Source organism: Acipenser ruthenus, chromosome 2 (genome assembly GCF_902713425.1).
Source record: "Acipenser ruthenus chromosome 2, fAciRut3.2 maternal haplotype, whole genome shotgun sequence".
Lineage (NCBI taxonomy): Eukaryota > Metazoa > Chordata > Actinopteri > Acipenseriformes > Acipenseridae > Acipenser > Acipenser ruthenus.
The window spans coordinates 78,899,281-78,922,711 of record NC_081190.1 but is presented as its reverse complement, the minus strand read 5'-3'; the positions used below and the strand labels follow the sequence as shown (position 1 = coordinate 78,922,711).

General features: G+C 38.2%; 1 protein-coding gene across 1 annotated transcript in view; it reads right to left on the bottom strand.

Annotated features, from left to right (window-relative positions):
• Positions 1-23,374, bottom strand: part of LOC117409115 (coiled-coil domain-containing protein 171-like) — a 28,933-nt gene extending 5,559 nt beyond the window's left edge. The window contains exons 1-3 of the mRNA XM_058985444.1: positions 23,345-23,374; positions 22,660-22,860; positions 4,298-4,465 (exon numbers count right to left, since the gene is read on the bottom strand). Of these exons, the coding sequence (XP_058841427.1) occupies positions 4,298-4,465; positions 22,660-22,860; positions 23,345-23,374 (399 nt within the window). The remainder of the gene's footprint in view (positions 1-4,297; positions 4,466-22,659; positions 22,861-23,344) is intronic.
• Positions 23,375-23,431: the final 57 nt, after the last annotated feature.

The following is a 23,431-nucleotide window of genomic DNA, read 5'->3' as shown; positions in this document are numbered from 1 at the left end:
CCGGCGACGGTGGGTTTCTTCAGTGATGTCTAATCGCTGGAAAATGGCCTGCCACACTCGATCATAATTGAGGGCATCTTCATTCGTCAAGGCTTGTTAGGCTGCCTGGGCCTCCCCAATCAGATTGGGGCCCAACTGGGTAGCCCACCAATCCCGAGGCCACTGTGCTGCCGTAGCCTGCCTTTCAAAGGCTATTAAGTAGACCTCGGGATCATCCTCCAGCGACATCTTCACCACCCTTATCCTTGGTACGGATGGCGCTGGTTCAGTCGCCGGTCCTCCCCCCCGATTGGCCTCCAGAAACATGGCGTGCATCCGCTCCATCATGGCCGCCATTCCTTCCTGATGTCTGCGCTCCTGTGCCTCCAATATTGCTCCCAACGCGGCGGCGTCCATCCCGAATCCCTCTTCTGAACACCAACTGTGACAGGATGAATGGTGCAGTGCAAAAGATGTGGAATGTCCAGACTGTTGTCTCCCAAAGAATAATCCTTTTTAATAATTAACAAAAATATCACAAAAATAATCCAAATGAAAAATAATAATATATCCCGCTATCAGTGATGATATTGGGGTAAAACAGCAACAAGTCCCCACTCAAAAAAAGGTAAACAAAAGACACTCCTTAAACCACAATCCTCTGTGCACGAAACTGTGCTCTTCTCCTTCGGGGATCGTGGTGCGTGCGCTGTGCTGTGTTGTGCTCTGTGGTGAGGGCGTGCTCTGGGGTACGTGCTGGCTCCGCGGCTACAGCCTCCCATCCTCCTGCTCCTCTGACGACAAACACAAACAAACACGTAATACAAAATAGAAAACAAAACACCAGCTCCGGCCGGTCGTCTTTTAATTTCTTAGCGCAAGGGGAGGTTTTGACATAGCTGCTTCCCCTTTGTACCCAGCAAACTCCTCCCTGCAGTCAGCGCGTCACCATTAGTTTCTCCAATAGAGGGCTGCCCCGCAGCTGACCGCAATGGAATCGTCCTGAGTACTTGCAGCTACGCGCCCCTCCTAATATGGTCACCTTCCGGTTTCCACCTACCACCAAGGTGGCAGATCTAGGAGGCAGCATACCTTCCCCCTTACACAGCGCCCTTTCTAATCGGGAGGGAGATTTACAGCATCAATCCTTTCTCTCTCTATCACAGTGTCGTAATTACTTTTTGGATGTTTTTTAAATTATGTATTTATGGTATATTAATATAGGGGTTACCAAATGGGGCAGAGAACCCATTTATATAACATTCATATGGGGGGGTCTGCAAGCCAAGACAAATTGGGAACACCTTCATTAATGTACATTTCTAATTCTTCTGGACAATCATGGCCATTTTAGTCATTTTTCTTTCATGACATTTGTTTAAATATTTGAGATAGATAGTGAAATATTTTTAAAGCCTTAAATTATAAGTGTGACCCTCTGTGAGGGTTTCAACTACCCAGTGTTCCTTTCTGTGGCAGGACTTCTACATTTGAAATGTATTTGCTTACGATTGTAAGTCGCCCTGGATAAGGGCGTCTGCTAAGAAATAAATAATAATAATAATTGACTACAATAGCATTTGAGTTAAGTATATTGGAAAAATGATGTACATTTATTAATTATTATTTATTTATTTCTTTCTTAGCAGACACCCTTACCCAGGACAACTTACAGTTGTATACAAGAAATAAATAATCAAGAATTACAAGCTTTACAGCCTCGGAATAAATGTGTGTTTGTCATTGCCGTAATTATTTTATAAAGAAAGGGCTTTAAATTGCACTCGTGTAAAACTGGTCTATGGTTAATGGTAGTAATTTTTCTGTGAAATGCTAAGCTATCAGTGTTCTACAAGAAGAGAAAGGTCAAGCACCATGCGTAATATAATACATGACTTGTAGCCAGTGGCTGCAAATGAAAATACATCTACTGTTGGCACTTGTTTAGCAGACAAGTAGAGAGTCAATTAGCCAATCTTTTGATCAACCGTACTGTCTAATCAACCGAACGCACCTGTAATCACGTGATTAAATATGTGTGGTGTATTACGCACACAGCTTCTGCTAAAACGGCTATGAGATTTAGCTGCCAAAAAAAAAGGACCAGCAGACTGAGGCAAATGAAAGTTACAGAATTATTCAGACCACCAAAACCTTAGATGGAGCATTATGTGCTTTAAATTGTTGCAGTTAAGCAAATTATATCAGTCACCTTGTTCTTGATTTTTCTTCTATTTCGTCAGTAAGGGCTGAGGACCCTCTCTGGAGCTCTCTCCCCCCTCTAGTGCGTACAGCTCCCACAGTCGCTCACTTCAAATCAACTCTCAAAACCCACTTGTTCTCTCTTGCTTTCAATGCTCTTTAGCCTATATCTGTTACTAGGTGCTGTCTAAACTGCTATTTCAGGGTTTTCACTCTTACAATCTTACTTGTATGATTCTGTATGGCACACGCATCCGCAATGTTTAGAATTCACATCCTAGTCTTGTATCTAATGTATTATGCCTGTATTTAATGTATTTGCATTGATTTGTACTGTTTGTATTTAATGTACTATGCCCTGTATTTAATGTATTATGCATTGTTCCTCACTATCTTGTAAAGTGCTTTGTGATGGTGGTCCACTATGAAAGGTGCTATATAAAATAAATATTGATTGATTGATTGATATATCATCAGTAGGTACTCGTGTACTAAGTAAAGTACTTGTGTGTGTTAACTTTATTCTATACATTATTAAAGGTACAGCAGTTGTTATTAATATCTGTTTGATTATCCATACAAAATTGATTATGCAAACTAGCATCGGCCCCAATTAGTTCAGATAATTGACTCCCTACTGTACTTTTTGATTTTGGCATTTTTGGAATATATATTATGATTGAATTTGAGTGGTCATTCATTCAAGTGCACAACAATTAACATACTGATTAAATTTGGTGAAGCATGAGAATGGTGTGTGTAATAAACATTTAAGGGCCAATACACACCAGATGCAAACTGAACACATTTTTTTTAAGACAAGTTGCATTATTTGAGGAAAAAAGATAGGTAACTCCCTAAACTCATTCTGTCAGTGTATCCCTGTTCTGGTAAGTCAGTTACCATATTTTAAATCTATATTATATATCTATATTTATAGCCTGTTGTAGCCTGTTTAAAATTAAACATTCACATTCATGGTATTGAGATCATATGCAAAACCTGTGCGTGAAGCTTGTCAAAGCCGCAGTGTAAAACACGGAGATCAGGATTCAACCACTGTAAAAGATTTGAGTGAATTATTTGACAAATATTGTAATACTATACTTTGGTATAGATATAGATATAAAACCCAAATGGTGCTGCATCAACATCAGTGGCCAAGTAGCACCTACTCTAATAGATGCTCTTATCTAAATAACCGCCCAGGTAAAGACAAGATTGAGAAAGTAAGCACCCAGCTGCTATTTCGAGCAACTACAGTAATTAGAAGAACTGCTAGCCTGCTCTTTGCTGGTACACTTTAGGTATCCAAAACCAGTTTGTAAAAGTAAAAAATTGCTACATTATACCCTAGCACTCAAGGAAAACAATTACCCTCACTTTGCTAATTAGTTAAGTATCAGGCACCTTAAGCCTGCTGCTCATTACTTGGGAGGGCACAGATATTGTGCAATTGCAAATTGTGCAACTGCAAATTTTCACTGAATTTTGCACTTATAATATAAATGTTTATATGTGCTTACATTGCATGGGTTGCAAATACAGTGATCACCCTTTATGACGCTATAGTGGGGAGCCATAGTTACAAGACCGTGCTATTTGTGTTCCGCCTTATAAAACGAGTATAAAAGGGCTACTGTAATGGCATTATGGAGCAAATGGGAGCCACGACCCTACTGTGTTGTAACCGATTTCGCACTATAACGAGGCGTGTTATAACGTGTGAGCACTGTACATCATTTCTGGTTTTGTGCTGTGATTAAGAGCAGGTTTATTGCTCAAAATGAACGCCCTCTTTGATTGCTTCATCAGTACGCGTAATTTATGTTCCGTTAATTAGGTCCCTGTGGCTAATACTGGCTAGTAGCATTAGCAAGTCCGGTGCAAGAAAGTGGAGCGAAGAGACTTCATGCAGACATCAGTCACATTTACATGCCCACAGCAATGGCATCAAACTGAGTTGTGACAAGTCATAATTAATGCTACTAAATTATTAACAGACAAATCTGTTTTTAAATGAGCCAAGTGTCAGTCCTTCTTTATGATACAGGGATGAGTACAAATGTCATTAAATATAAATCGGGTGCCTGTCGTGCCCGCAAGGATGTTTTACCTTCTCATTAGCTCTGTGGAGGTCAGATGTCAAGGCGTCAACGTGCTCCTGCAGGACTGTGCACAGCTCTGGCCAGGAGAATCTCCCCAGCAAGCCCTCTGGTTGTTTTATTAACACACAGCCCACTGCCAAACGCTGGTAAAGATTATGGAGAAAGGTCAGCTTGTCCTGTGAGGAAAGAGTGGGATTGTTAGAAAACACCACATGAAAAAGCAGCTAGTGTTGTTATAGTATGTACTTTTAAAAAAGCAGTGCATGTATTGTTTTGTTTAAAAGATGCCTACTACATATACAGTCGTACAAAAAAACTTAAAAATAAGTAGCATCACCATTGCTCACATTTTTCTGGTCTTGAATATATTTTTATTCTTAGTTATTTGTTTATCATTTGTATATATTTCAAAGACAACATTACAGAATGAAGAAAGGCTGTGTCTTTACAGGTACATATTAAAATCCTGTGCTATCAGTCAATCAGATCAATCAGACCATGTAGCCTTCAGCACATGAAAGGATTATATATCGGGGAGCAATTAAAGGAAATATTTAATCTGTAGCGTTATACTTGAAAATAAAATCCATAAAATGAAAAAAACAAGGGGGGAAAAAAATCAACAGATTTTCATCACAATAAATGTTAATAAGTAGAAGGAAAATAGATAATTTTCCTGAGTAATGATCATACTTAAATGCCAAGAAGTGTCCATATTTGTTGACGTTCCAAGCTTAAAGTGAAAACTGTCAGACTTTGATGTTAAAAGTCCTGGTATGTGGTAGCTGATTCTGCTTATTAATAACAAAAACACATAGGCCTATAGCTTCTTAAATTGTTTTATTGATTTTTCCTCGTTTTTTACAAAAATATAATGGGTTATGAACAAAGCACATGGCAATATACTGAACTATCTGTAGATATAACCAGTGAAAAGGAAAACAGAAAATGACAATTAAACAAATAAAACAGATACATATGCATATAAACTAAATATAATAAGTAAACAAATAAACACCATTATTATAATAATAATAATAAAATAAAAAAACAAATAAAAAATAAAGAAGTGCCAGTGTCTTAACCCAGTCTCCCTGTGGTTCCAGATGTCTAATATCTGTGTGACGCAAGTCACTCACTAAAGTTTACAAGTGTTTTTTAAGTGGATTAGGTTGCCACTCTGTATGGGTTGGTACACTAAGGATGCCCAAGGAGGCCCAAATAACTAGACCACCTTTGCACAAATATCTCTATTTTGTTGTTAACTAGCCTATACGAAAGTAGCTCATAGGCTGCAATACTACCCAGCTGTGACTGCCAATCATGTAGAGAGGGGGCTTCTGTGGATTTCCACCCTCCCACCAAAAGTTTTCTCCCAATCAATAGCGCAGTCTGTATCCTGTCTGCTTTGTAGACATTAAGGTATGCAAATAAGGAGGGGTCCCCCAGAATGTGAAGTCTGGGGCAGTAAGGAAGGTCCATCTTAACCACATCCTGCAGGACTTTGTGAACCTCCAACCAGAATTTTTTATTTCGGGGACAAGCCCATATAATATGAACCAGTGTCCCCTCCTCTACTTGACACTTCCAACAATCTGGAGAATCCTTTGGGCCTAGTCTATGTAGCCTGGAGGAGGTCCAGTAAAATCTATTCCAAATCTTAAACTGGACAAGTCTGCTCCGCAACTCTCGACATTGTTTTTATAACATTAGACTTTTCTTTCCCAGTGAAAGAAATTGAAATCACGCTCCCATACAGATTGTAATGCTGAAACCGATGTATATGCCTTTGTAGGAGCAGAGCATAGTAAGCAGAAGCTGCATGTCCCTTGTCAAAAATCTCCAAGATTTTGTAAAGGGTCTCTGCACACTGTGCTGGGTTAGTACTTGAACCAAAGACTTTTCACAGCAGGTGTCTGTTGCAGTTACCTCCAGAAGTGGGACTGCGGCAAATCAAATTGTTGTTCTAATCTTTCAAATTATTTTATTATATTATTTTCATATTATATATATATATATGTATATATATATATATATATATATATATATATATATATATATATATATATATATATATATATATATATACAGTGCCTTGCAAAACTATTCAGACCCCTGACCAATTCTTTCATACTACTGAATTACAAATGGTACATTGAAATTTCGTTCTGTTTGATATTTTATTTTAAAACACTGAAACTCAAAATCAATTATTGTAAGGTGACATTGGTTCATGCGTCCTTCACAAAGACAAATCTGCCCGATTCCAGCCTTGCTGAAGCACCCCCAGATGAGTCCAATTTTCAGCTTTGCCCAACACCTAGTCGTCTAATGGTTAGACGGAGACCTGGAGAGGCCTACAAGCCACAGCGTCTCGCACCCACTGTGAAATGTGGTGGAGGATCGGTGATGATCTGGGGGTGCTTCAGCAAGGCTGGAATCGGGCAGCTTTGGCATGAATCAAGCCAAGTACAAGGTTGTCCTGGAAGAAAACCTGCTTCCTTCTGCTCTGACAATGTTCCCCAACTCTGAGGATTGGTTTTTCCAGCAGGACAATGCTCCATGCCACACAGCCAGGTCAATCAAGGTGTGGATGGAGGACCACCAGATCAAGACCCTGTCATGGCCAGCCCAATCTCCAGACCTGAACCCCATTGAAAACCTCTAGAATGTGATCAAGAGGAAGATGGATGGTCACAAGCCATCAAACAAAGCCGAGCTAAATGACAATATTTTTATTTGGAATTTGGGAGAAATGTTGTCAGTAGTTTATAGAATAAAACAAAAATGTTCATTTTACCCAAACACATACCTATAAATAGTAAAACCAGAGAAACTGATAATTTTGCAGTGGTCTCTTAATTTTTTCCAGAGCTGTGTGTATATATATATATATATATATATATATATATATATATATATAAATCAACAATTGCAATTTCATATTTAGAGGTGCCCTCAGAACCATACGTGTGCAGGTGTTGTGAATTCATGCAGATACAATGAAACGGTCATTAAAATTTCTAAAAAATATAAAATGTTGCCAAGTTATAATAACGTCAACCTTGATTGTACTGTGGGTGGGAATGCACAGTTAATTAGTACTTTATCAGTATTACAGTTCCATCAGCAGTAGCTGCAGCAAGTTGAAATCATCTGGATGCATGAGGGTTACAAAATGTGCCATTGCCATTTCTCATCTAATTAGGATGTAAACATTTCATATTGGTTGCCTAAAAAACTTTTACTGCTTGCACAAAATACAATTTTGCTTCACCTGTCTGCTTGCTGTTAACAGTGTGAGGTGGAAATACATTTACTTTTAGCCAAATCATACCTATTCATATTTGACTAATCTTTTATTAGCACTTGTGACTTGGCAGTCACCCCTGCATGTTTCTAAAACTATGCATTCAAGCTAGGGTTGTGTGTAATAGAATATCTAATTTAATAGAATGGAACACATTGGATTTTCTGGTGGATCAACACAGTAGATATTTGCGAAGTGGTGGGGTCATGGCTGCTCTCCAGCTTTGATTTATGTGCTCTCCCCACCCCCTTCCCCTTCTGCTTCTCACTGGTTGAAATTAACTAACTGTATCCAAAGTCTTGCTTTTTAAAAAACGTATCCACATGGTATAACTCGAGATATGTTGAGGTCAAAATATTGACAAAGTTTTAGGTTTAAGTAAAGTCATGACACATTCACTTCCCTGGATAAATGCAGAATGGTTGTTTGACATTTAATTGTTCCATTTCACTCCACTTGGACCACTTTCTTATATGTGTATATAGTCATTGGGTCTATCAAAGCATTTCTGCTTAAGAGGACAAGATACGGAACAGCAAGAAAAAAACATTCAAGCAACAGACTAACCTACTGACCATATACAATATTTTAATTCCCTTATTTTGTTGAAGATACACGCTGGGTTTTAAGAAACATGACTATTGTTTGTAGTGTCTGTAGTATCTGAATGTCCAACCCAGCACTTGAAAGCTCTAAAATGTGTAAAAAAAAAAAAAAAAAAAAAAAAAAACTCAATACAATTAAAAGGTCTTGGTGGGGTGGCTTGCGTGCCTTCGTGACCTTTTGAGCTATGCTGGCTGGAGTCTCCCGATCCTCCAGGTTGGGGGTTTAGAGTAAAACAACACTTGTTACATAAACTCTCAGAAGAAATTCAAAGGATTCATGCTGTCAGGGAAGCTTGAGGCAGAAGATAGCCAGTATGACTGGCGCAAGTGAAAGCCGGAAGGAAGCTGGAATGTAAGGACAATGCTGAACACAGCAAGAACAGCCCAAGTCCTGAAAGAAATGAAGACATACAAATTACACATTCTGGGAATCAGTGAATGCAGATGGACACATTTTGGGAAGTGCATCACCTTGACTGCGGAGGCAATCCTGTATTCTGGCAGAGACAACAACCATCACACCGCTGGAGTTGCCTTGATTCTTAAGAAAGGGATCGAAAAGTCACTGCTAGAATGGAAAGCAATCAATGCCAGGCTACTTAGAGCCAGATTTAATGGTAAGCACTACAAACTTAAAATCATCCAATGCTACTCACCAACCAACGATGCAGAACCAGAGGAGAAGGAGACTTTCTATGACACAATGCAGGCGGAGAAAGAGAAAGTACCTGCAAACAACGTCCTCATTGTCATGGTTGACCTGAATGCAAAGGTGGGGTCAGACAGTACTGGAAGAGAGAGAACCATGGGTACCCAGGGCTGCGGCACCATGAATGAAAATGGAGAAAGGCTGTGTGACTTTTGTGGTATGAACAGCATGGTGATAGGTGGATCTTTGAGCACAAAAACATCCCCAAGCTGACATGGATTTCCCCTAACGCCAGAGACCAAAATCAAATTGACCACATCATGATCAACAGTAAGTGGCGGAGATTATTGCTGGATGTCCGCGTCAAAAGAGGAGCTGACGTCAGTAGTGACCACCATCTACTCCAGGCAACGATCAAGCTAAAACTTAGGAAGATAGACTCATGCAAACAGACAAGACACAAGCTACTGCCTTCACAGTAAAAGTAAAGAACAGGTTTCAAATACTAGAAATAAAAACAGTCGCCTCTGAACAAATACACAAAAAGTGGAATAACATCAAGGAAGTCTACAATCAAATCAGCAAAGAAATGCTCGGCATTAAAACAAGACATCACAAAGACCGGATCAGCACCGCTACATGGGGAAAACATACAAGAAAGAAAACATCTTAAAAATAAAATCAATCAAACCAAGTCTGAGAGACTAAAAGAACAATTTCGAATACAGTACTGTGAAGTGAACAAGATGATCAAGAAGTCAGATAGAAGTGATAAAAGGAAATAAATGGAAGACCTAGCAAACACAGCAGAGACAGCTGCTGCCAGATACGAGATGAGCAAGGTGTATAAAATGACCAAGCAGATTTGTGGAGGTACACGCTGCAGGATAAACACCTCTGTCACAGGTAAAGATGGAAAGCTATTAACCTCTGAACAGGAACAAGAACGAAGATGGACAGAGCACGTTAAGGAAGTTCTAAACAGACCAGATCCTGAACATCCAGCAGACATCCAACCAGCAGAAAGATACCTAGACCTTGAAACATTTTCACTAACAAGAGAAGAAATCAGAGCTGCAATATCAATAAAAGTATTTTAAACTAATTTTCTCAGTATTTACAAATAAATATGTAGATGTATTATTTTTGAATAATTTACATGTTAAACCAGATCACATATAAACATTCACCACACATTTTTTTAGTGTGTCGTGTACCCAGACTATTTCTTTGTTTTATTTATTTTATTTTGTCTCCACAAAAGGAGGAACAGCAGACAGTATTTCCTTTTCATGAAAAGCCACAGTTGTGTTTTTTTTTAATGTACTCGTGCTGTATTCGTGTCGTTTGTTTCGCTCCCGGTGTGCATAGCCCTTAAGTCTAGGTCAGTGGCATAGCTATCAGCAAAAATCTTGATCCGTCACCAGCACTACCCCCTCCCAAAACAAAATCTAGTGGTCTAGGTCAAGGTTTTTCAGCAGGGGTCTCACTGGTGTGAACACTTGGGGGTTGACATGTCTGAACTGTTAGTATGAATTAACATTCGGATGAACGGTGTACAAAAAAACAGCAATACATGTACATATATTGCACTCTAAAGATTTATTTAAACATTAGCAAACCCCCAAACACTGTGTTTCCACTGTGTTACACTGAAGCATTTTATGACAAAACAGTTCAAACTCTGTTGTATCCGTGAGTTTTTCATTTGTTAAGCAATGCTGCCAGATGCCATGTTGTTCTTAAAAATCTATACAGCCATCCATCACTAGCTTTAAAACTTGTTCTCTGGTCCTGAAATTGGAGTGCCCTTTTCCCTATCTTGCATGAACCACATGTTCAAGCTTTTTCTCTTGCATCGTCTTGTCAGAGTTTCATAACAGTGCTGTGGCCATGCTTGATTCCATGGTACTTGAGCAATTTGTGCCAGTAATTGTGGACTTTCCCCACACTATACTCTTTAACAAGTTAAACAGCATGTTCTGCCATTTCCAACCATTCAGTAATTTTTCAGCTAGAGTAAGTACTGTCCGTTTTTGTTTGTCAGCCATTTGGAATTTGTTGGGAACATGCTTACAGTGCGGTTAATAAGGCGATTCGTATCAAAGGGGTTCGAAGTAATGGGCCTCTACTATGTGTATGTAATGTGTGTGTATCTGTGCATTATTTTATAATGCTCACATGCAGTTACACTGGTCGTACATGTCACAGGCGTAAACATTAAAAAAAAAAAAAAAAATTGCCTAAGTAGGGTAAGTTAACTCACTCTAAATTTGGCTTGCATAGCATGTTGATATACCAGTGGCTCCACAACAATCTTTCCACAGGTTCACATAATACTTTTGGTAAAAAAAAAAAATAATTAAAAAATTGCAATGCTGAACAAATGGGTGGTGCCTCTGCTGTTCTTTATGCTGTCAAGACTGGTACAAAAGTTGTTCTGCATTGGTAGTTAATGAATAATATTTGGGGGACCAATGCACTTGTGCTGTGAATTGCTCATTGAAATGAGAAACAATTTATACTAACCTCTGGCAAGCATTGGGGAACACTGGTTTTCCTGTATTTTGTTCCTATCAGATGCAACATGAAAGGATTAAAAGCTACTGTGCATTTGAGCTGCACAACAGAACCTTGTGGGTGAAATGGAGACTTCTTTTTCAGCCACATGCCTCATGCTTAACATCTTGGAAACATCATCTCCAGCCCTTCTTTACCTCAGATTATCTGAATCAGGCCAAACTATCTGGGTCACACATGGGACTGGACTTGAGCCAGACTTGAGCCACCCCCCTGTTTAGATTTCAAACCCCCAAAACGTAATCAAATATTCTATCATAATAGTAATAAGAAAAAGACTCAGGTTTAGGGTTCATTTCCATCTTGTTCAGAGCACTGAAACTGAAAAGGCTGAATGCTAATACCGCACTCTTTAAACTTTGCTTTAATGTTAAATTAGTTATCATTGCAATGTGTTAAAAAATATACTCTGTATCACCTACATTTGTTTTCCTATTATTTGTGTTTCTTTGTGATTCTGTATTGTTGGTTATGCCTAAAATCGTTATTTCCATACATACTACTGAAAAGAATCCTTGGTTGATTGTGGGAAGGCATATTAGTATTGCACTTTGCAGTAAAGTCCATAGGTGAAATATTGTGTACTGGAGCTTGTAAGTTGCTGATATACTGCAATTAAACAGATAATTAATTGAATATTAGAAAAATATAGTTTTAACATACATGTCATGTAATTTAAATGTACATATGTACTGTATTATTGAAAACTAAAGCCGAGTTATTATATTGGCAAGAAAAATAGCAATTCAAATGATACGCTTTATTTTGACAATTAATTTCACTTGTAGTTATACAGTATGAATGTGTTTGTAGTTTGAGATTTTCTTATTCTGTGATTTCAATATTGCTTTCTGGGTTACAAATATTATTAATAAAGCTCAGCTGTCATGCCATCAACTACAGGAATGGTAAATTAAAGTTGTTATTCGGCTAATTTCATTTATTAATTGCAGAATGTGTTTATTAACTTTATTTTTGTCAGTTTTCAATAAATAATTCTGTTTTTAATACAGTAAACCAGAATATCTGAAACCATTTTAGATCATTAAGGTTAACCAGTAGTTCATGGGATGGCAGTACCATGTTAGAAGTCTGTTTATTGCTCTAGTGATCATGACCAGGAAACAAATGATACGTTACTTTTGGCAAAACTTTAATAAAATATGCAACACATCAGTTCCATGCTCAGTACTTGAAGCGAAATTGAGGTATACTAGTAGAAGTACAGTACTGGGATGTTGCTTAACCATCTAAAATTGGTTGAAGAATGCAACTCTGAATACTGCAGGACAGATAATATGTTGCAGCTTAGAAAATAATTTGTCTGGAATAGTAAAGAGCATGCTGCAAAGAGAAAATAAATCAGAAATGTAATAGCAGAGATGATTACAAAGGCCACTTGGTGTGGTAGAGATAGAAGAAAAGAAAAATCCAGAAGTAATTCAGCTTTTTAACTTTTTTTCCCAGTCTGTTCACACTCAGCCCTGGGAATGTACAATACTAGAAGAGTAACTGTATTTTAACTGACAGCAAGTTTATACCCAAGTGTATAAACACATGCGCCTATATTACTAGTCTAATAAAGAACTTTTTTTTAGAACAAAACCCTAGAAGGTAAATGGAGTTCATGGTCCGTATAAAATATAAATCATGTTGCCTGTTGACACATTTTCTGAAACAAGGATGTCATTTCTGTTCTGATTCTTGTAACTGGTTTGTCTTTATTAAAAAAAAAAAAAAAAAAGGTGGGAACTATTAGGAGAGAAATTACATTATCTCAGTTTTTTTTTTATCCTACCTGACTAGACCACAAATGTATCATCAAAAACAAACTCAGTTTTTTTTAATTCTCCATCTTGATGTGATTGTTCAGACAACTCTTAATGCTTATGCCAACTGAGCTAGAGGCAGACATTCTTTCCACTTCTTATGCAATGTGGAGTTTAAATCTTGTCCATATGAATCTATTAGAATAGTTGTGCACATGAGCTATTGATTAAAGCAAAGGAAAAAAGAAGCCTGGGTATAATGTAAAGTCAGCATGTCTACAGAATGATGGTTAGGCTTAACATGTGTAAATTGGTTTTGGATATTGAAGTTTATGATCCAAAGGCCAAAGTGTGATTAGCATGCATGGATTCTCGCAGCCCAAGCAAACTGAGCCCAAATGGTGACGCTTGGATTTAGCAACAAGGACTGAACTTGTGTTCTCAATCTTTGAGTTCATACTTCATGAGCTCTTTCTGCTACTGGGTATTTTTGATAATACATACATGTTGAACATTTTAGTGTATATTTTGTGTATATTAGGCATACTTTTTGGGGCAAATGTTTGGATATAAATGAATCAAAAACAAATTCAGGCACAAGTGCAATGAAGAAAACATACCATTACCATGAGTGCTAGGTATTCCAGTTTTTATAAGTGAATTTGATGCAGTTTTACCTTTAAAATATTTTATGGAAAAAAAAAAAAAACACTTGATAAACATCAGATTTCCCTAGCTTTTTATGAAACATAACCAAACTAAATGGATGTGTTAATTAGAGTCCTGTTATTTAAAGAGATCACTTGAGTTAAACTGAAAATAAAAAAAGATTTTGTTTTAATTAAATTATTTTTTTTATCTGAGCTGATGTCTAAATAATTTATTATCTATACAGTATTTCAAAATATGCAGTGATTAGCAATTTAAATGTCTGCAGGCAATCTTATAGCTTCATACAAATTACAGTTGGTTTGCAAGACCCTCAATCAGATGTTCAACATGTTATTGAGTCCCTCTTGTATGAAGTAAGCTTATACATATATAATGCACGTTAATTAGTACTGTTTATTTATTTATATTACCATCCAAATGAGGTTTAAGTTGCCACTAGCTAGACCAAAGATGCATGTTCCTGGTACCACTTTTATTTAGATGGTGTTTATTCTATTTATAGATTTGGCTAGAAAATAATATATTTTGGAGTTCTTCCTTTTTTCTTTTTCTTTTTTATATAAAAGCCTGTGAGGTATTAGGACACAAGTCCCTTCACAGTAAACATCACCAGACCATCTCAAACCCAAGCAGAGGGAATGTAGCATATAATGTGAACCAGGTCTCTTCAAGATGGCATTTGGTTATTAAAACTGAGGTTAAACTGGCTAAATAAATCAGAAAGTCCCAATATCGTCTGCAAAATCTGTGTGACGACCCATTTAAACCATTAGGGACATAGCTAATGTGTAGGTATGGGGGCTGAACTTCTGAAGAAGGGACTAATATTGGCAGTGGCACTAATAATCAGATTATTTTCATAATTATAGTAATTACTGTAATGTTTTTAACAATGAGCAAAACCAAACACAATGGATGTATTATATATAAGTGCAATTTATAGTGCCCAAAGTATTTTAATACATTTACACACAACAATAAACAAAAGTATGTCCGTGCAGTTAGAAGCTATAGGCCTGGGAGTCATGTGTTGCAGGTGAGAAGATGGCTGCCTAACTTTGAAGCTCTGTGCCCCTGCATCGAAAATCTTAAAGCATCCTGATCAATAGAGCCCTAACATGACTAAACAGAATGCCAAAAGACAAACTAACCTCCTGAGATGCAATGGCTGACCGACATAAGTCAGACTGCCTCCTCAAAGAAAAAAAAACGACGAAAGAGAAAAATCCCCTTCAACCAACAGAACCAGAAACGGAACAAGATGGCGACAGGGCAGATGCACAGCCTGAAACAAACAATAACGCTAGGGACATTGCAAATATCTATGCGGTACTGTGGCAATGTGCCCCGCCCCTGTGTGCATTTGTGTGTTATATGTTGCATGTAGTGTGTTAATGTTGGTGTATTGTAGTTGGTACATGGGAGATAATGCGGGTAATGAGCACTAGTGTTTAAAATGTGTAATTGTATTTAGGCACGGGGATTGCAATTCACTTCACGTGCATTTAAAGTGTGTAATAATATGTGAGCACAGGGTTGCACAGAATTAGTTCACGTGCTGGGATTCAAGTGAATAACACTATGTAACACAATTTTTGTTCCTGGGTAGTAAGTGTTATTTCCTAATTGCTTATGCCTCAAAAGTATAGAAAATGGCTATTATTCCCCACAAACTTTGCTTTTGTAACCAGGACAGTGATATTTTGAAATTTACCTATTTCCAATGAGAAAATGGGCGAATTTGTGTCTTTTCGTTCACATAAAGTCAGAAAAAAACAACATATGAATCCAAATTAACATGTATTTATACTAAAGTAATACAAAAATGACTACAAAAGATTTAGAAGTGAGTAGTTTTTCGAGATTTACGATTATACTGTAAATCACTTTCACGAATCAGCCCCCAAATGTAGTCTCCCATCATGTTCTCGTTATACTGTCCTTGGTAGCGGCGTTCAAAGTCCAGTATATTCTGGTGGAAGCGCTCTCCTTGCTCCTCCGAGTACGCTCCCATGTTCTCCTTGAATTTAGCAAGATGAGCATCAAGGATATGGACTTTGAGGAACATCCTACAGCCCATTGTGCCGTAGTTCTTCACCAGAGTCTCAACCAGCTCCACATAGTTTTCAGCCTTGTGATTGCCCAGGAAGCCCCGAACCACTGCGACAAAGCTGTTCCAAGCCGCTTTCTCCTTACTAGTGAGCTTCTTGGGGAATTCATTGCACTCCAGGATCTTCTTTATCTGTGGTCCGACGAAGACACCGGCTTTGACCTTTGCCTCAGACAGCTTAGGGAAGAAGTCTTGAAGGTACTTGAAGGCTGCCGACTCCTTATCTAGAGCTCTGCCAAATTCTTTCATAAGGCCCAATTTGATGTGCAGTGGTGGCATCAGCACCTTCCGGGGGTCCACCAGTGGCTCCCACTTGACGTTGTTCCTCCCCACAGAGAACTCGGTCCGCTGTGGCCAGTCCCGTCTGTGGTAGTGCTCCTTGGTGTCCCTGCTGTCCCAAAGGCAAAGATAGCAGGGAAACTGGGTAAAACCGCCTTGGAGACCCATCAGGAATGCCACCATTTTGAAGTCTCCTATGACCTTGATGCCATCTCAGAAAAATGCAGATATGTATCCACTTAGGCAGCTGGAACTAAACTGAACTGGTGGGCTTAAGGCCCCTGTATTTATACTACTATTTATATTACTGGAAAGTTCTAGAAAGTTCTAGAAGTTACTCCAAGTTTACTCAGCACTGAATCTATCTGGAATGTTCTGGAAAATAGGTAAATTTCAAAATATCACTGTCCTGGTCACAAAAGCAAAGTTTGTGGGGAATAATAGCCATTTTCTATACTTTTGAGGCATAAGCAATTAGGAAATAACACTTACTACCCAGGAACCAAAAAAAAAAAAATAATTTGTTACACAGTGTAATTAATTAGTAATTGAATCCCAGCACAACAGTATATATAGATGCACGTTTTACTCACTCGGGGTTGTGTGTTCGGTGAGTGGAGAACGGGTGTGGAGAAGGAGAAAATAAAAAGTAAAATAAAGTAAATATAAGTTGTTTAGACTCACCGTGTTTGTTTGTCTGTTCGTCCACTGTTTGTTTAGTGTTAATCTGTGTTAATACGTCTATTTATTTTGGCCTCAAGTGCCGTGTCCTGTTTTCTGTTTAAACCTTTTATTTTACAATTAAACACTGAGCGCCGCAGCGTCTCAGTTTCACTGCAAGTACTGCCTGTCTGTGTGATACTTTCTGGTCTGACGTCACCACTAAAGCCAGCTTGTCACAGGTACTGAAAAATATGTCAGACAATCTATGCAGCGTAAAACTATTAAAGCCTCTATGGCCGCAGTAGAGGGGAAACTTTCTGATATAATGACATGAGTGCAGGGGGTTGAAAACAGGGTTGAGGCCCTGGAGGAGGCTCAGGAAGAAATGAAGGCTGATCCTTCTGCCTCCCAGTCTGAATTGGAGAACCTTCGCAGCAAGCTGGACGACACTGAAAATAGAAATTGTCTCAATAACCTCCTGAGGGGATCGAAGCTGGGGACAGGATTCATTTCTTAAGAAAAACTGGGTTTGGAGGAGGATTACGGGAAACTAGAAATGGACAGAGCTCATCGGTCCCTGTGACCGCTCCCTGCTCCAGACCAATGTCCGAGGCACATCATTGCAAGATTTCTGTGATTTTCAAGATCGGGAATTAGTCCTCCGTGCTGCCAGAAAGAAAGAGGAGATTCGCTGGGAAGGACAGCGAATATTAGTCTTCCCAGACCTATTAAGAGCCATACAAGAAAAACTGTGGAAACTTATTTCAACCAAGAAATTACTACATGAGCATAACATAAAATTTGCCCTTCTCTATCCGGCTACACTGAGGATTAACAAGAAGTGGGAACCCAACATTTTGAAGACCCGGAGAAAGCTATACAGTATGTGCGTTCCTTAGTCTAATTGGAACTGGGATACAAACACTTTATAATGTTCATGAACATGCCTACCCCTATCGACTTGAAACATGTTTATGTTTTGTTATGCTCAAATTGTTATTTAATTTTTTCATATTCTATAATGGGGTTAAGCAAAAAGAAAAAAAAGAAACACACATGTTTTATATCTGTACAGCTATAAGAATCTATTAATGAATGTTTTTTTTTTAATTATTCATTATTGTTGTTTAATTATTCATATTTGTTTACTTTATGGATTTGTGTTTTTCTTTTTTTTATCAGCCCTCAAATTTTGAAAAACTGGTTATTTATAGCGCTACAAAAATATAATTTCATTATTACTGTCATCATTAACAATGTTAGAATCTGCTGCATACGGTAACGACAGTGAATTGAAGGGCACAGTGGTGGTTTGCTAAGTGGCATCCAGAGTAATTTATTTAATCACTGGGCTCAGTCACTTATATATATGTACATAGGTTTGTGTGTTTATGTTTATGCAGATATATGTGAATATAGGCATGTATTTCTGTCTGGGTATGCACATTATATATATATATATATATATATATATATATATATATATATATATATATATATATATATATATATATGTATATATATACTTTTTTAACTACATTCTTTTGATTTGATTTATTTTATTTTAAATTTAAATTTAGTTTAGTTTAATTTAAAATGCTGTTCAATAATCAGTTAAAGTCTGAGGAAATGAGGGGGTGGGACAAATCGGTGGATACTAACAATGCTCAAAACATAGAGAGAGGTAGTAAAGGAGAAGAAAAATAGCACTGGAATAGATTGCTACAATAAGCGCTGATATAATAGCACTGTTCAAGTGGTGTTCAGTGCGATCTAATGTCAAAATATATATTGAGAGGTTCCAGAGATGATTTACAGTGTTTAACATGATAAGATTTACACTGATATGTACACATTATTAATGCAGTATTTTAACTAAGAGTTCTAAACTTAAACATATTGAAATACATTATATGAGTGATACTGATAGCTGGGATTAATAGTGGATCTTTTAAAAGAGGGGAAAAAAGTGGATGTCGTGAGGATCGATTAGGATGTGGGGGCACGGTTTGAGTGGTGGATCCCACTAGGAGAATCACGGACCTTAAAGTTTCACTAATGATTTTATTTTTTTTATCTAGTTGAATGTGCAGTTATTGTTTTTTTTTCCTTATCTTTTTTGTGCCAGTTGTAGTTATTATATTGCATATAGTCGGTTTCCAGATGTCTGTTTACCCTATGCAAGCCTCTAAAAATAATGGATTAGGTATTGCCTCGTGGAATGTGAAGGGCTTAAACCACCCTATTCAGAGAAAGGAGGTATTATCCAGTCTTAAGTCATCAAAGTGTGATCTTGCATTTTTACAGGAGACATTTCTTGGAAGGGGAGGCAAAGAAATTATGCAGAGACTGGGTCGGACATGTATCTTTTAGTGCGAGTACCAGCAAGAGCAAGGGGGTTGCCATTTTAGTCAATGGCAACTATCATACCAGCGGTGAGGGCTCGAGCGGGGAATCTTGTGACTGAGTCGTGCAAAATAAATCAAACTTTTAGGGATTATATTCTTCTGAGGCATCAGCACAGAAAGGTGAGGTGCAATCTTTCTTTGACAAGTTGGGTCTACCTGGACTAGATGACCAAGGAGGAAGTAATGGAGGCAATGAGGGGCTTGCCTTCGAACAAGGCCCCAAATCTACATGGTTTCACAGGGGAATTCTATAAATGTTACATCACTGAATTGGCTCCCATGCTATTAAACATGTTCACAGAATCATCTAGAAACAACTCCTTACCAACCACCTTGTCTCCAGCGCTTATTTCACTTATACTTAAAAAAAGGCAAGGACCTGCATCGGTGCTCAAGCTACAGACCCATCAGTCTGAATAGTAATGATGGGAAAATGTTATAAATTCTCTCTTGCTGTCTGGGCAAAATCATGACAAAATTGATTCACCCTGACCATGTAGGGTTTAGTAGGCTCTGATGCTCATCTGACAATATTAGGCGTCTGATTGGTATTATGTGGGCTGCACAAAAAGCTGACTCAATGGCTACTATGTCATTGGACACAGAGAAGTCCTTTGACAGGGTGGAGTGGGAGTATTTATTCTTTACTTTACAATCATTTGGTATTGGTCCTAATTTTATTCACTGGGTGCAATTGATATAGCAACACTCAACTGCAGCAGTTTTAACAAATTACTTAATGTCCCTGCAGTTTAACCTGGGAAGGGGCACCAGACAGTGATGCCCTCTCACTATTCGCTCTAGCATTGGAACCACTTGCTGCTGCTGTTCACATAAACCCCTCTTTCCCAGGTGTTCAGGCGGGAGGTTCAACACATAAGCTTATGTTCTATGCCGACGATATCCTGTTCATGTCCGACCCAGAGAACTCTAGTCCAGCCATACTTAAAGTGCTGAATGCATTCTCCAAATTCTCAGGATGCAGAATTAACTGGGCAAAGCCCAAACATCCTTCTCTCCCAAATATCTATTCCAGTCAGGCTCATTTCAATGACCAAGGAACGGTATAAAATACCCAGGCCTTACAATTCCACCCAAATTAGATTCATTAGTTTCATGCAATATTGAACCCTTGTTAGATGAAATTACAGCTGATTTTACTAGATAGTCTTCTTTGTTTTTGTCTCTATGGGGAAAAGCTAGTATTATTAAAATGAAAAGTGTACCTAAATTAAACTATTTATTGTATAATCTCCCTATTAAGATCCCAGACAAATACTTTTTTCAATTTGATATACTGTGTAACCAGTTTCTATGGAATGGGAAACATCCTAGACTTCATTTGAGAACATTACAAAGGCTTGTGGATGGAGGAGGGTTGGGGATTCCTAAATTAATATTATATCATTATGTATTTGTCTAAAAACATATAGCACACTGGTCCTCTCCCCCTGAGAGGGCACCCCCTTGGTTTAGTATAGAGAGGTTTGCCTCTGGCTCCCCCCCCCCCCATGCTCTGTTACAAGTAAATTATCTCCATTGGGCCAAACCCATACAATCTTATCATACTCTCAACAGATTTGGAGGACGATGGGAAGAATTATTTGTTACAACCCTTATTTAATTGATTCAGCAGGGATCTGAATTTTCTAGATTGTGTATTGGTAATTCTCCCTGTTTATGGAAAGACTGGTATCACAAGGGCATTCATATTATAAGGGATATATACAGTGCCTTGCAAAAGTATTCAGACCCCTGACCAATTCTCTCATATTACTGAATTACAAATGGTATATTGAAATTTTGTTTTGTTTGATATTTTATTTTAAAACACTGAAACTCAAAATCAATTATTGTAAGGTGACATTGGTTTTATGTTGGGAAATATTTTTAAGAAAAATAAAAAAAAAACTGAAATGTCTTGCTTGCGTAAGTATTCAACCCCTGTGCTGTGGAAGCTCCCAGTTTACACCGATGAAAGAAATTGCCCTAACGAGGACACAATTACCTTACCATTGGCCTTCTACAGAAGTTAGAGATAAAGTAATATAAATACATAGATTAGGGAAAGGGTACAAAATAATATCCAAGTGTTTGGATATCCCAGTGAGCACAGTTGGATCAATAATGAGGAAGTGGAAGCTGCATCACACCACCCAGGCACTGCCAAGAAAAGGCCGTCCCTCAAAACTCAGAGCTCAAACAAGAAGGAGAATTGTGAGAGAAGCCACAAAGAGGCCAACAATCACTTTGAAGGAGCTACAGAGTTCAGTGGCTGGGAATGGAGTAATGGTGCACCAGTCAACCATATCAAGAGCTCTGCATAACACTGGCCTGTATGGGAGGGTGGCAAGAAAGAAGCTGTTACTCAAAAAGCACCATCTGAAAGCACGTCTGGAGTTTGCCAGAAAGCATGAGAGTGACCCAGCTGCGATGTGGGGAAAAGGTTTTGTGGTCAGATGAGACCAAGATAGAGCTTTTTGGCCAAAACTCAAAGCGCTATGTGTGGCGCAAACCTAACACTGCCCATGCCTCAAGACACACCATCCCTACAGTGAAGTATGAAGGTGGGAGCATCATGCTGTGGGGATGCTTCTCATCAGCAGGGACTGGGCATCTTGTTAAAATTGAAGGAAGAATGGATGGAGCAAAATACAGGGAAACACTGCAAGAGAACCTGCTTCAGTCCGCTAAAAAACTGAAGCTTGGGAGGAAATTCACCTTTCAGCAGGACAATGATCCCAAGCACAAGGCCAAAGCAACATTGGAGTGGCTCAAGAACAAAAAGGTGAATGTCCTACAGTGGCCCAGTAAAAGTCCTGATCTCAATCCCATTGAGAATCTGTGGCACTATTTGAAAATTGCGGTCCACAAGCGTCGTCCAACCAACCTGAACAACCTGGAGCAAATCTGCCAAAAAGAATGGGCCAAAATCACTCCGACACTGTGTGCAAAGCTGGTACATACTTACCCCAAAAGACTTAAAGCTGTTATTGCAGCGAAAGGTGGCTCTACCAAATATTAATGTGTGGGGGTTGAATACTTATGCAAGCAAGATATTTCAGTTTTTTTATTTTTCTTAAAAATATTTCCCAACATAAAACCAATGTCACCTTACAATAATTGATTTTGAGTTTCAGTGTTTTAAAATAAAATATCAAACAGAACGAAATTTCAATGTACCATTTGTAATTCAGTAATATGAGAGAATTGGTCAGGGGTCTGAATACTTTTGCAAGGCATTGTATATATATATATATATAATTAGTTTTTGTGGGGAAAAAAAACTAACATGATTAACCAAACCTTCTGTTAACAGTAATACCTCTGAATCCTTCTGGTGAACCTTAGTAAGCTTCTGGATTTCATTTTCAGCTTTCATGGCACACATGTTCTCTGTATCCCAGTGGTGCCGCACATTCTGCAGCTCCATTTCAGCTTTGCCTACGAGGGCCTCTCTATCTGCGCATTCAGAACGCAGTACACTTAACTCCTTGCTGGCATCAGAAAGGTTCTGTTGCACTTCCTAATATGGTATTGGAAAAAAGAATGAAACTACTAGTAAAGTGACATATTTGCCCAGTGATTTTCTACCCAGGCAGTTCATTATTTATTATATACCAGTATGTAATGACTTTAGATGTGATGTAATATGCTGGACTGATAGCATAACAGACGGAGGGGCCTCTGCTTATCCACACACCAAGACAAAACAGAATCTTTAGATTTAGTGAAGAGAGTACAGCCAAGCCAAATATATTTAAATCTTCTCTCCATACATGGAAAGTGAGACGTTTTTCTTGATAAACAAAATATTCATTATTATTTGCTCCTACATTGGATAAGCCACTATAGCTAATGCTACAGGTAAAGTGGGACAATACCTCCAAAAAAGGGGGAGCTGCCACCGTATTTTAAGCTATCCAAAGACTTTCACTTTTTCTTTTTTGTGTTCCTCTTGGTTTCACATCTATAACATTTCCACAAAAGGAAAAATGAACATTCCTCACCTCCACCTCTTTGTTTTGTGCCTGAAACATCAACAATAGTGTTTTTTTTAATCGCTTTGTCAAAAATAAAAGTTGTTTACAAAATTA